Source organism: Thalassophryne amazonica, chromosome 15, assembly GCF_902500255.1.
Source record: "Thalassophryne amazonica chromosome 15, fThaAma1.1, whole genome shotgun sequence".
NCBI lineage: Eukaryota > Metazoa > Chordata > Actinopteri > Batrachoidiformes > Batrachoididae > Thalassophryne > Thalassophryne amazonica.
Window position 1 is genome coordinate 62,052,860 of NC_047117.1, and position 13,535 is coordinate 62,066,394.

Below are 13,535 nucleotides of genomic sequence, written 5' to 3' on the forward strand. Positions count from 1 at the left end.
CTTGAAAAATGATTTCATCATCCCCAAACATCCTTTCAATTGATGGGATAAGAAAAGTGTTCAAAATATCAACGTAAACTTGTGCATTTATTGATGATGTAATGACAGCCATCTCCCCAGTGCCTTTACCTGACATGCAGCCCCATATCATCAATGACTGTGGAAATGTACATGTTCTCTTCAGGCAGTCATCTTTATAAATCTCAATGGAACGGCACCAAAGAAAAGTTCCAGCATCATCACCTTGCCCAGTGCATTCGAGATTCAAGATTCATCACTGAATATGACTTTCATCCAGTCATCCACAGTCCATGATTGCTTTTCCTTAGCCCACTGTAACCTTGTTTTTTTCTGTTTAGGTGTTAATGATGCCTTTCGTTTAGCTTTTCTGTATGTAAATCCCATTTCCTTTAGGCGGTTTCTTACAGTTCGGTCACAGATGTTGACTCCAGTTTCCTCCCATTCGTTCCTCATTTGTTTTGTTGTGCATTTTCGATTTTTGAGACATATTGCTTTAAGTTTTCTGTCTTGACGCTTTGATGTCTTCCTTGGTCTACCAGTATGTTTGCCTTTAACAACCTTCCCATGTTGTTTGTATTTGGTCCAGAGTTTAGACACAGCTGACTGTGAACAACCAACATCTTTTGAACATTGCATGATGATTTACCCTCTTTTAAGAGTTTGATAATCCTCTCCTTTGTTTCAATTGACATCTCTCGTGTTGGAGCCATGATTCATGTCAGTCCACTTGGTGCAACAGCTCTCCAATGTGATCACCCATTTTTAGATGCAGACTAACGAGCAGATCTGATTTGATGCAGGTGTTAGTTTTGGGGATGAAAATTTACAGGGTGATTCCATAATTTATTCCTCAGAATTGAGTGAGTCCATATTTTTTTCCCTCTGCTTGGTCTAAAAAAGTAACCGTTACTGACTGCCACAATTTTTTTCCTGATTTCTTATAGTGTTTCTTAAAGCCAGAAAGTTGCCATTTGAAATTACTTTAGTTTTGTGTCATGTCTGTGATCTGCTTTTTTTCTACAAAATTACAACTGAATGAACATCCTCCGAGGCCAGTGATTCCATAATTTTTGCCAGGGGTTGTATGTTGCAGAAAATCCCTCTTTTTTAGGACATTATTTATCTGATTACCAAATTTCATTAACATCCTCTCACAACATTTTGAACATTCTTCCAGACGACTTCCGAAATTGAATCACGTATTTCCCAGAGCATTATCTACCTGATCACCAAATTTAATTGAAATCCATTCAATACTTTTTGAGTTATCCTGCTAACAGTTAAAAGGCAGTGAAACATTACCTCCTTAGCAAAGATAACAACCTATGTGCCAAGCCTTATTAAAACAGAAACAACTGAATGATATATAACAAATATGAATAAGAAAGAGGAAAGCCTGGCTTTGTTTGGTTTTCCGATTGGAAAATACAACTTTACATGCACAGAATCCTAACAATTTGTTTGTTACAGTAAGAATAAAACATCAATGAGCAGAAGAATGCAAACATGAACTGTTAAAGACATCACATCTTTTAGTCTCTCATATCACAAGAGCCATCAACACATGAGCTGCAGGTTCCTATTAGTAATTTTGCAATAAGCTAGAATGTATTTAAGGGCCCCTTCACACATAGTATGAATGTGACCAAATTGCGCGCGAAGCAGGAATCGTATGCAAGTTGTGTAAAATCGGAGCTGCCTCCAACGCCTCGTACACCTGTCGCTACAGCTATTTGCACACGCCAAAGGCTGAAAGACAGAGTGTGCCCTGTGAGAGCCCATTTGATCCCTCTCGCTGCAAGTGTTGGCCAAATTCCTGGTGACACACACAAATATTTAACACCGCTGCTTGGCACTTAGAAAATGTATGGTCAGTCGCGCTATTAGCATGAAAATAGTGAGCAGGGGCTTTCGAGCTGGCTGTGAAATTTGTCTAAGTGCCCCGAGTGTGCAATGCATGTGAATCGCGCATGTGTTAAATGGACTGCATTTTATAGCACTTTTCCATCGGCATCAGATGCTCAAAGCGCTTTACAAAGAATGCCTCACATTCACCCCCTCACATTTTCCAGTCAGCCTGGGATTTTAACCGAGGATCTTCTGGTCTAAAGCCCAACTCCTTAACCACTGGACCATCACCTCCCCTTTGTTTGCTGCCCCAGGTGAAATGGACCATCAGATCATAACACGCAGCAGACGATCTGAATGTCACGTCACACATGTGAGCTCTGTTCCACATGACATGGTGTCTGTCCTCAGGCTGGGCACACCAGCCAGCAGATGTGGACATGATAAGAGAATACTGCTCCATTCATGTTATATCATGACTGTACGTCTGTGACCATGGGTCATCTACAGAGGAACAGATGGTTCATACTTGTTCACTCGATAAGAGGGATTCAACAAAATGTGGTGTTGTTTTAAGGTGTGTGGTTTTAGGTTTTTTTTTTTTTTTTAAATATGTTTATCTCCTTGTTGATTTCAGGCATTTTACATATCTTTTATAGGACAGCGATGGTAGCCCAGTGGTAAAGTTTCTGTCTGTTAAGCAGAGCTTTTGTAAGCTGCAGCTTCGAATCCCGCGGGTGGCATGTATTTTGTGCACAAAACCTTCACAGTGGATCATTCACGCCTACCCGACCACGTATCCCTCCCGACGTCAGCTCGATGTTGTCCTGGTTCGCTTATATGAGCTGTTTCACTGTGATTCGCCCTGATTTGTACTTATTTTTACTATGTGTGAAGGGGCTCTAAAGAACCACGCTGGTTAGTCTGACGCCTGCAGCCAAAATGTAAAGTACAATACAAGTTACATAACTGACAACTACTTTCTAAGCCATAAACCGTTTTCTTCAGCCACAAAATTACTCACTGACAATTGAAACACTCTTGAAAGAAGTAATATAAGTATATAATGGAATACATGTGAGGGTGCCGGTGGGGTTCATGTGGACAGACACAAAGTATCTGTGTTCTCAAAAGTTCAACAACATAGTTTCACATTTAGACACACTCTAATCAATGTGGAACATTGCACACGTGCACACGCACACCATAGACTGTATATACACACACATTGTATACATACACAAACATACATTAAACTAGAGCCCGACCGATATAGATTTTTTTAGGCCGATGCCGATAACGATATTTGGATGAATAAAATGCAGATAATCGATAAAATCGGCTCATTTGCTGATAGCCGATAAATCAGCCGATATTATTGTTGTTGTTTTTTTTTAATGAATAAAATGTTCTTTTTTGGACCCTTAACAAAAAAGGTATGAGCTAAAAGCTGAAGCTTTGTCCTCATATTGATTAACTTTATAACAGAGAAGAATTTTCAAGTTCAAAAAATGCAATCAAGAATTAAACCTTTGTGAAATTAGCAAAGACATATCCTTAAAAAGAGTTGTGAAATACATCTGATCTTGTACCTCTTGTTGCTGCAACTTAGATATAGGTTCAGGATAAGGATATAGATCATTATAAACTTACTTGTATGCTTTTGTCAGCCGATCAGTGCAGTGTGACAGCGAACTACGGGGGCCGGTGATGAATACATTTAAGCAGGGGTGTAAGCAGCTTTCAGTTGAATGGAGTCAGAGCTCCATCTACTGGACAAATGGTGCAAGGACATTTTACATTGCCGACAAACATTATTTCAGTAACTGTTCTGTTTATGAGAAATTATCAGCGTTCTATTGGCAAAATTTCGGCCGATAGTGAGTACTTTGAAAAAGGCTTATATCGGCCGGCCGATATATCTACATTAAACACAGTGCTGTGTACAGTATCAAACACCCTAGTGTTTTTTTAAAATATGAATATTTTTTAAATATTTAGTTTCTGAATATCATTTATTTTATTTTTATTTTTTTTTTACAACCAACACAAGTCACTCAAAAGAATTCAGCTTTAATGGTAAATACTAATCACACCAGATATTTATTTTACTTAAACCTTATTGTTTTTGTGATTATTTATTCAAAATGTTTTTCATTATTTGTATAATATATTTGCTCCCCAAATTCATGCCCTCATTTGAATTATTGTTATCCTCCTGTGCTCAACTTTACTTCCCAACATGATTCTGCCATAGTCACATGGCATTTTGTACTCAAATATTACCTAAAATACGTGTATTAGGGGGAAAAACTGCAGTCACATTGTTTGCTGTGATGTTTAATCCATCTAAGAGTGTTTCCAGAATCAGGAGATCAGTTTTAGTGGTGAATGAGAGTGAACCGATGCCAAATGCACAGAGGAAACACAGGAAGAACTACATCTGACTTCTTCTTTTGGACAGAAAAAAATGGAGATGAGTGAGTGAGTGAGTCAGTCAATAACTTGGAGTCTGTATGAAAAGAAAGACTCCACGGCTGTGCTGTCAGCTGGTGAACAGTGGCCTCTGCTGAACAGTTAAGGAGTCCATATTAAATTCTAAATGTTATATTTAAAAGTGACAGCCACCGAGGCTGCTTGGTCAGCTTCATGGTACAGAAATGTTCTAACTATCGTAATGTGTGTGTGTGTGCGCACATCTTTGGCACAGACATTAAAATGACTATCAAAAGTGGGTTGAGAAGTATCCAGAAACTAACTTTGGGTTAACAGACAAAATCACAACATCTCTGGAGGACGTAATATAGGACAAACTTCATAATTAAAATACAGACAAATGAAATGGTATCATACCCTGTTGTACACAACCTCCAATATTAGAGGCATCGCTTCTCGATCACCGTCAATGCCGAATCGTTTACTGGCAGCTCCTGTAGAAAAAGACAGACACATTATCCAGACAGACGCATTAGTGACAAAGATCAGAGCACTAGTAGAGCAATCCATTTTTACTGGAAAACAGGTAGCATACCATAGTCACGTACTGGAAATAAAATCTTGTAAAACTTGTTTCCTTCTATTTGACTTCTCAGAGGAAATTAATATTCAGAAGTGCAAATGGTGTCAACACATGAAACTAGAAACACAGAACTAAAGCTGATCATGACACAGAAATAGCAGATGTTCCTCAATCGTAAATTTTGTCCGTCTCCACCTCACAATAACTGATGAGGTAATTCACTGCTTGGAAAATGTGGGTAATTGTATTTATTGTGTCACGGACAATATGCTGGACCAACCCATAGCCTTGATGGCTCGTGTTCCTGCAGTGTGCCCCAGCTCCATGGAGTGGACGAACACCTCAGTCCTCCTTTCTCCACCAGCCAAAGTCAACTACAACACCAAGATCATCAGTCACTCTCCAGAAAACAGGTCAAGACAAGAGAGAAGCAGCACATTCAACAACTGTCTGACCTCAGCTTGGTAGAGCTGGATCAGAGCCGGCCGGGCGGCGTAACGGCAGTAGTAAAGGACCAAGTCAGCCAGGATTGGCAGGCGCTGCTCATACGAACTGTCATATGACTCTGACTCAGTCTTTGATGTTTGCTGCAGAACAGCAAAACACAAATTACACACACTGCTTCTAAAAACAACTCAACAGATCAATAATATACCATACTGACTAAATATACTAAATATAAATGGTTTCAGTACTGGGAAAGAAAGATGTATTTATTAGAACTTGTAACAGCGATAAATGTGATAGTTTTCTTGAGGAGTTCTGAATAATTACAACACTATATGTTGAATGTTGAGCTACACTGGAGGTCAGAAATGTTTATTTTAAATTAAATGTGAAGATTAGCTGTACCTGGCAGACAACATTGGCAGGCAGGTTAAGAAGGCTGAGGGTGTTTCTCTCGTACCAAGGGTCCAACATACCCAGGAGGTGGGCGATATCATTAGTGCTGTCTTCTGTGCCCGAGAGGTTTAGGTCCTGCAAAACAGGGAAGTTCATTCATAATAAATCACCAACGTGGCTTTTACTAGGTCAGAGATGCAACAAACAATACTAGTTCAGACTTCCAACCAAAACGTGAAAGACCAATGCCACCACTAGGGGTGAAATTAATTATTTCTGCAATGATTCATCCATCCATCCATCCATCCATTTTCTTCCGCTTTATCCGGAGTCGGGTCGCGGGGGGCAGCAGCTCAAGCAAAGCCGCCCAGACCTCCCGATCCACACACACCTCCTCCAGCTCCTCCGGGGGAACCCCAAGGCGTTCCCAAGCCAGCCGAGAGATGTAGTCCCTCCAGCGTGTCCTGGGTCTTCCCCGGGGCCTCCTCCCAGTGGTACGTGCCCGGAACACCTCTCCAGCGAGGCATCCAGGGGGCATCCGGAAAAGATGCCTGAGCCACCTCAACTGACTCCTTTCGACGGGAGGAGCAGCGGCTCGACTCGAACCTCCTCCTCGAGTGACAATTGGCAATTTTTCAATTAATCAAATTATTTTTTTTCCACTTACTCTATTATTTTCTGATCACTGATAATCCTTTGGTTAACTTACCAGTAAATTACACATTACTGGTAAGTTAAAACTTCAAATTCAATTACTTTAAACATTGTATTCAAATGTTTGGCAGTAAGAAAATTTGTTTTTCATATTTAAAGAAAACCCCAAATATAATGGATGTGACGTGCCAAAAATTTTAAAGTAATCTATACAGTGGGGGGGGGGGGGGGGGGGGGGAGAGAGGGGAGAAGAGAGAGAGGAGAGAGAGGAGAGGGAGAGAGAGAGGAGAGAGAGAGCGAGAGGAGAGAGAGAGAGATGGAGAGGGAGAGAGAGTGAGAGAGATTGAAGAGGAGAGAGAGAGAGAGAATATCATGGAATAAACTACACACAAAAAAAATACACAGGAAGTAAAAATATGTGACCTATTTTACAGTTTTATAACTAACAATTTTCAACAATTTTTATTCTGGATTTAGCTAAAGATTATTTTCTGGATTAATCAATTCATTGTTTTGTCCATAAAATATTAGAAAATGGTGAAATGTCCACAACTGAAAGATATTCAGTCAAAAAATAAGGTTAAAAAAGAAATCAGATTTAAGAAGTTGAAACCAGAAAATTTAGTCTCAAAAAGATTATAAACAATCAAAAGAACTCCCAATTAATGATTGATTAATTGGTTAATGTAACTCTACCACGGCTTGTTACGCCTACCCTTTACTCATTTATCAAGCAAAAGAAAAGTAATAACCAAACTTCAAACTGTCCAAGAAAAGCAAAACAAACATTCTTAAAACCAAACCAACACAACTAACTTTCCATCAAATATAATCTAAGTTGTGTTTTTGTTTTGTTTGTTTTTTTTGTTCAACTTACATTACTTATGGCTGCTGCTTTGGGCGTTCCGGGTGAGGCCACAGGACTAGGAGACCTGAGATATCCTGGACCTGCTGCTGGGTCTCTCTTCACCGGTACAAAGTAGAACCGAAGATTAAAAGCTCTGCTGAGGAGTGGACATGTGCCCTCCTTCCTCCTCAGGTCACTGTAAGCCCGGGCCACTTTCCCTGCTACGTGATCTGCTCCGAACACCACCACCCTCAGCGTTATGTTCTTGCTTTCCTCATCACTGCTCAGAATAGGCCTCCTTCTGAAACAGATATGTCTGAGAGTCTGAGTCTTTGGATCAAATAGGGGCTCCAGGCTACGTGACTGGACCTGTTGGGGCAGTGAATTGGAGCGCCTGTCTCTCACCAACAACAGGTCTTTTGATTCTGTGTTGCCTAAGCTTTGGGCTCGTGACAGTAAGCGAGGGTGTATAGGTTTATTGAAGAGTCGGTGAAAGTGTTGGCTGAGCCGAGCTGAAGCTTTGGTAACTGACTTCGGTGAGCATCTCTCCAATATTAGAGAGCCGCAATCATCGGGATCTTCAAAGTCACTATCAGTGCCAGAAACTAAGGAGATGATTGATGGAGCATAGGATTCTGAAGTCACAGACAGAGTCGAGAACATGGAGTCTTTTGAGGCTGTAGAGGAGGAGGAGATGGTGGAGAAGGTGGATGCCCGATAGTTGCCCTCAAAGTTGCTTGGCATGATAGATATTGGGCCCAAATCGACTTCATGTTCCTCCTCTTCTTTATCTATTGGGTCCAAATCAACTTCACGTTCCTCCTCTTTATCGTGTTCCTCCTCAAGCTGTCCATTAATTGTCAGCTCATCATGGTCATGTTCCAAAAGTGTGTTCAGAACATCTGCAGTATACACATCAGACAAATATACATCAAGCTAAACATCGATAAAAGTACTCTTTAAGTGCATAAATCCACCAATCTGGCACAATCCTTAAACTGTGCCCTGGAATTAATAAAATAATTTTTCTGTTACGTGGCCCCTGTTTGAATATACTGTAAGAGAATGTACCAGAGAGTCTGACTGACTGGTTTCCTCAAGATCAGTTTTGTCACTACAGAAACCACATCTGGATATCAAGCCAAAGAATACTATTCTTCTGCCAAAGACGGGACATTCCACCAAATTCTTTGGAAATCTGATGAAAACCTTCAATCATTCTGAAAAACTAAAAATTCATAAGCAGACCCCAAGCTACTGCAAATGGACTGCATTTATATAGCGCTTTTCCTTCTGCATCAGAAGCTCAAAGTGCTTTACAATTATGCCTCACATTCACCCATTCACACACCGATGTCAGGGTGCTGCCATGCAAGGCACTCACTACACACCAAGACATTGCCCAGGTGCCCTTAGTGATTTTTCTGGTCTGGCTGGGTTTTGAACCAAAGATCCTCTGGTCTAAAGCCCAAAACGTAACCAATAGACCATCACCTCCCCACTGTACTGTATTAACAAGGAGAGTGAGAACATCAATACTGTCAAAGTCGCTAAGTAGCACAGACAAAACAGGAAGTAACTGATATGTATAATTTCCCATCACCTTTTAGGCAAACTAGAATTTTGATAACACTACAGTGCACATCAACACCCATGTCATTATATCTACGGCTGCTGGAACTATTTATGCATAAGAGCACAATGTTTGGTTATGTAATCCTACATGTGCCAGCATAACCTATATGCACTTGCTGTCTGACACAGGCTTACATACACATGGGCTAAAATCTTTGACACTAAGTTTTCTTTGACCACATTTATTTTATCAATCACTATGTGATTCCATCAGTTACAATATCTAATTTATTTCCATCTAATTTTTTTTTAAAAAAGATTACAGGATAGATTAATTTCATTTTTTACTCAACATGTCAGATTTTCACTGGGTCAAGTTCATAGACATCAAGTCGATTCCAGAAATGAATGGAACTACTGGTAAATGAACTATACTACTTGTCACTAAATGGTACATCTGAATTCAGAGTTGATCACCAGGACAAAGGCCAGTCCTTCAGTTTAAATCTCAATCAGTCAGTATCATTAAGCTGAATACTTTACCAAAGTTATCTTTTTCCCAGTGAAACATGTAACACTTGGCTGTGGGCACTGGTAATGTCTGCAGCATTCCTGAGATGCACAAAAAAAAAAACAACACCCAAAAGAAGTGTAAATTAAGAGTTTATCGGTGCGGGATCTATTGGAAGTACACATACGAGGGCTGTCCATAAAGTATAGGTCCTTTTTATTTTTTTCAAAAACTATATGGATTTCATTCATATGTTTTTACGTCAGACATGCTTGAACCCTCGTGCGCATGCGTGAGTTTTTCCATGCCTGTCGGTGACCTCATTCGCCTGTGAGCACTCCTTGTGGGAGGAGTCGTCCAGCCCCTCGTCGGAATTCTTTTGTCTGAGAAGTTGCTGAGAGACTGGCGCTTTGTTTGATCAAAATTTTTTCTAAACCTGTGAGACACATCGAAGTGGACACGGTTCGAAAAATTAAGCTGGTTTTCGGTGAAAATTTTAACGGCTGATGAGAGATTTTGAGGTGATACTGTCGCTTTAAGGACTTCCCACGGAGCGAGACGTCATGCAGCGCTCTCAGGTGCCGTCGTCAGCCTGTTTCAAGCTGAAAACCTCCACATTTCAGGCTCTATTGATCCAGGACGTCGTGAGAGAACAGAGAAGTTTCAGAAGAAGTCGGTTTCAGCATTTTATCCGAATATTCCACTGTTAAAGGAGATTTTTTTTAATGAAAGACATGCGGGCGGATTGCAGCGTCGGCTCGCAGCCGCCGCGACGCTCTGCCACAGGAAAAACACCTCCGTTGGAAGCCTTAAGGACAAGTTGGAACATGTCCAGCTGTTAAACAATTTTTCATATACTCACTCCACTGAAAGCCATCAAAAGCCGCCTGGATTTTACAAATGGTTATCAACACGGACGTGTTTTTCCTGTGCCGCCTGTGAGCACTCCCACAAGGAGGTTTTCAGCTTGAAACAGGCTGACGACGGTGTCTGGGAGTGCTGCACGACGTCTCACTCCGTGGGAAGTCCTTAAAACGACAGTATCACCTCAAAATCTCTCATCAGCCGTTAAAATTTTCACCGAAAACCAGCTTAATTTTTCGAACCGTGTCCACTTCGATGTGTCTCACAGGTTTAGAAAAATTTTGATCAAACAAAGCGCCAGTCTCTCAGCAACTTCTCAGACAAAGGAATTCCGACGAGGGGCTGGACGACTCCTCCCACAAGGAGTGCTCACAGGCGAATGACGTCACCGACAGGCGTGGAAAAACTCACGCATGCGCACGAGGGTTCAAGCATGTCTGACGTAAAAACATATGAATGAAATCCATATAGTTTTTGAAAAAAATAAAAAGGACCTATACTTTATGGACAGCCCTCATATTATGTATCCAAGTTCACAAGACCTGCCCTCCTACCATGAGACTTCCTTCCAGTGGATGCTGGTATGTCCATCGTCTCCCTCAGTCCCTCCAGCCTCTGGATCACATGACGGCGCCCTTTCAGTGGGTCACTCATGGTAGCGGCTGTCTCTAAGATGTCACTCACCGTGGAGAAGATCTTGCACAGTTCGCTTGTACTTTTTCCCTGAGAAGAGAATTCATGATGTGCTACAGTAAAGGTACAGTATACTGCCTGAAGTCTCTCTATGACGAGGCAGGAAATACAACCCCAATTCCAATAAAGCTGGGTCATTGTGTAAATTGTAAATTAAAACAATGAAATGATTTGCAAATCCTCTTCAACCTACAGTAGTGTTCAGAATAATAGTAGTGTTATGTGACTAAAAAGATTAATCCAGGTTTTGAGTATATTTCTTATTGTTACATGGGAAACAAGGTACCAGTAGATTCAGTAGATTCTCACAAATCCAACAAGACCAAGCATTCATGATATGCACACTCTTAAGGCTATGAAATTGGGCTATTAGTAAAAAAAAAAATAGAAAAGGGGGTGTTCACAATAATAGTGTGGCATTCAGTCAGTGAGTTCGTCAATTTTGTGGAACAAACAGGTGTGAATCAGGTGTCCCCTATTAAAGGATGATGCCAGCACCTGTTGAACATGCTTTTCTTTTTGAAAGCCTGAGGAAAATGGGACGTTCAAGACATTGTTCAGAAGAACAGTGTAGTTTGATTAAAAAGCTGATTGGAGAGGGGAAAACTTATACGCAGGTGCAAAAAATTATAGGCTGTTCATCTACAATGATCTCCAATGCTTTAAAATGGACAAAAAAACCAGAGGCGTGTGGAAGAAAACGGAAAACAACCATCAAAATGGATAGAAAAATAACCATGGCAAAGGCTCAGCCATTGATCAGCTCCAGGATGATCAAAGACAGTCTGGAGAAACCTGTAATTGCTGTGACAGTTAGAAGATGCCTGTGTGAAGCTAATTTATTTGCAAGAATCCCCCGCAAAGTCCCTCTGTTAAATAAAAGACGTGCAGAAGAGGTTACAATTTGCCAAAGAACACATCAACTGGCTTAAAGAGAAATGGAGGAATATTCTGTGGACTGATGAGAGTAAAATTGTTGTTTTTGGGTCCAAGGGCTGCAGACAGTTTGTGAGACGACCCCCAAACTCTGAATTCAAGCCACATGGTGGTGCAAGCATCATGATATGGACATGTTTCTCCTACTATGGTGTTGGGTCTATATATCGCATACCAGGTATCATAGATCAGTTTGGATATGTCAAAATACTTGAAGAGGTCATGTTGCCTTATGCTGAAGAGGACATGCCCTTGAAATGGGTGTTTCAACAAGACAATGACCCCAAGCACACGAGTAAACGAGCAAAATCTTGGTTCCAAACCAACAAAATGAATGTTTTGGAGTGGCCTGCCCAATCCCCGGAACTAAATCCAATTGAGAACTTGTGGGGTGACATCAAAAAAGCTGTTTCTGAAGCAAAACCAAGAAATGTGAATGAATTGTGGAATGTTGTTAAAGAATCTTGGAATAGCAGCTGAAAGGTGCCACAAGTTGGTTGACTCCATGCCTCGCAGACGTGAAGAAATCATGAACAACTGTGGTTATACAACTAAATACTAGTTTAGTGATTCACAGGATTGCTAAAAAAGCAGTTTGAACATCGTAGTTTTGAGTTTGTAGCGTCAACAGCAGATGCTACTATTATTGTGAACACCCCCTTTTCTAATTTTTTTTTTTACTAATAGCCCAATTTCATAGCCTTAAGAGTGTGCATATCATGAATGCTTGGTCTTGTTGGATTTGTGAGAATCTACTGAATCTACTGGTACCTTGTTTCCCATGTAACAATAAGAAATACACTCAAAACCTGGATTAATCTTTTTAGTTACATAGCACTACTATTATTCTGAACACTACTGTATATTCAATTGAATACACCACAAAGACAAGATATTTAATGTTCAAACTGATAAACTTTATTGTTTTTGTGCAAATATTTGCTCATTTTGAAATGGATGCCTGCAACACGTTTCAAAAAAGTTGGGACAGTGGTATGTTTACCACTGTGTTACATCACCTTTCCTTCTAACAACACTCAATAAGCGTTTGGGAACTGAGGACACTAATTGTTGAAGCTTTGTAGGTGAAATTCTTTCCCATTCTTGCTTGATGTACAACTTCAGTTGTTCAACAGTCCGGGGTCTCCGTTGTCCTATTTTGCACTTCATAATGCGCCACACATTATCAATGGGCGACAGGTCTGGACTGCAGGCAGGCAGGCCAGTCTAGTACCTGCACTTTTTTACTACGAAGCCATGCTGTTGCAACACGTGCAGAATGTGGCTTGGCAATGTCTTGCCGAAATAAGCAGGGATGTCCCTGAAAAAGACGTTGCTTGGATGGCAGCATGTGTTGCTCCAAAACCTGGATGTACCTTTCAGCATTGATGGTGCCATCACAGATGTGTAAGTTTCCCATGTCATGGGCACTAACACACCCATACCATCACAGATATTGGTTTTTGAACTCTGCGTTGGTAACAATCTGGATAGTCTTTTTCCTCTTGGTCCGGAGGACACAATGTCCATGATTTCCAAAAACAATTTGAAATGTGGACTCATCAAACCACAGCACACTTTTCCACTTTGCGTCTGTCCATTTCAAATGAGCTCAGGCCGAGAGAAGGCGGTGGTGTTTCTGGATGTTGTTGATGTATAGCTTTCACTTTGCATGGTAGAGTTTTAACTTGCACTTGTAGATGTAGTGATGACCTGTGTTAACT

General features: G+C 40.7%; 1 protein-coding gene across 3 annotated transcripts in view; it reads right to left on the minus strand.

The window, feature by feature from the left end:
* Window positions 1-13,535, minus strand: part of pik3r5 (phosphoinositide-3-kinase, regulatory subunit 5) — a 103,618-nt gene that overhangs the window by 6,484 nt on the left and 83,599 nt on the right. For all 3 annotated transcript variants that reach the window (XM_034188482.1, XM_034188480.1, XM_034188481.1), the window contains 7 exons: window positions 10,737-10,905; window positions 9,351-9,419; window positions 7,263-8,134; window positions 5,741-5,866; window positions 5,344-5,475; window positions 5,169-5,262; window positions 4,723-4,799 (listed from right to left, as the gene is read on the minus strand). In XM_034188482.1, the coding sequence (XP_034044373.1) occupies window positions 4,723-4,799; window positions 5,169-5,262; window positions 5,344-5,475; window positions 5,741-5,866; window positions 7,263-8,134; window positions 9,351-9,419; window positions 10,737-10,905 (1,539 nt within the window). The remainder of the gene's footprint in view (window positions 1-4,722; window positions 4,800-5,168; window positions 5,263-5,343; window positions 5,476-5,740; window positions 5,867-7,262; window positions 8,135-9,350; window positions 9,420-10,736; window positions 10,906-13,535) is intronic.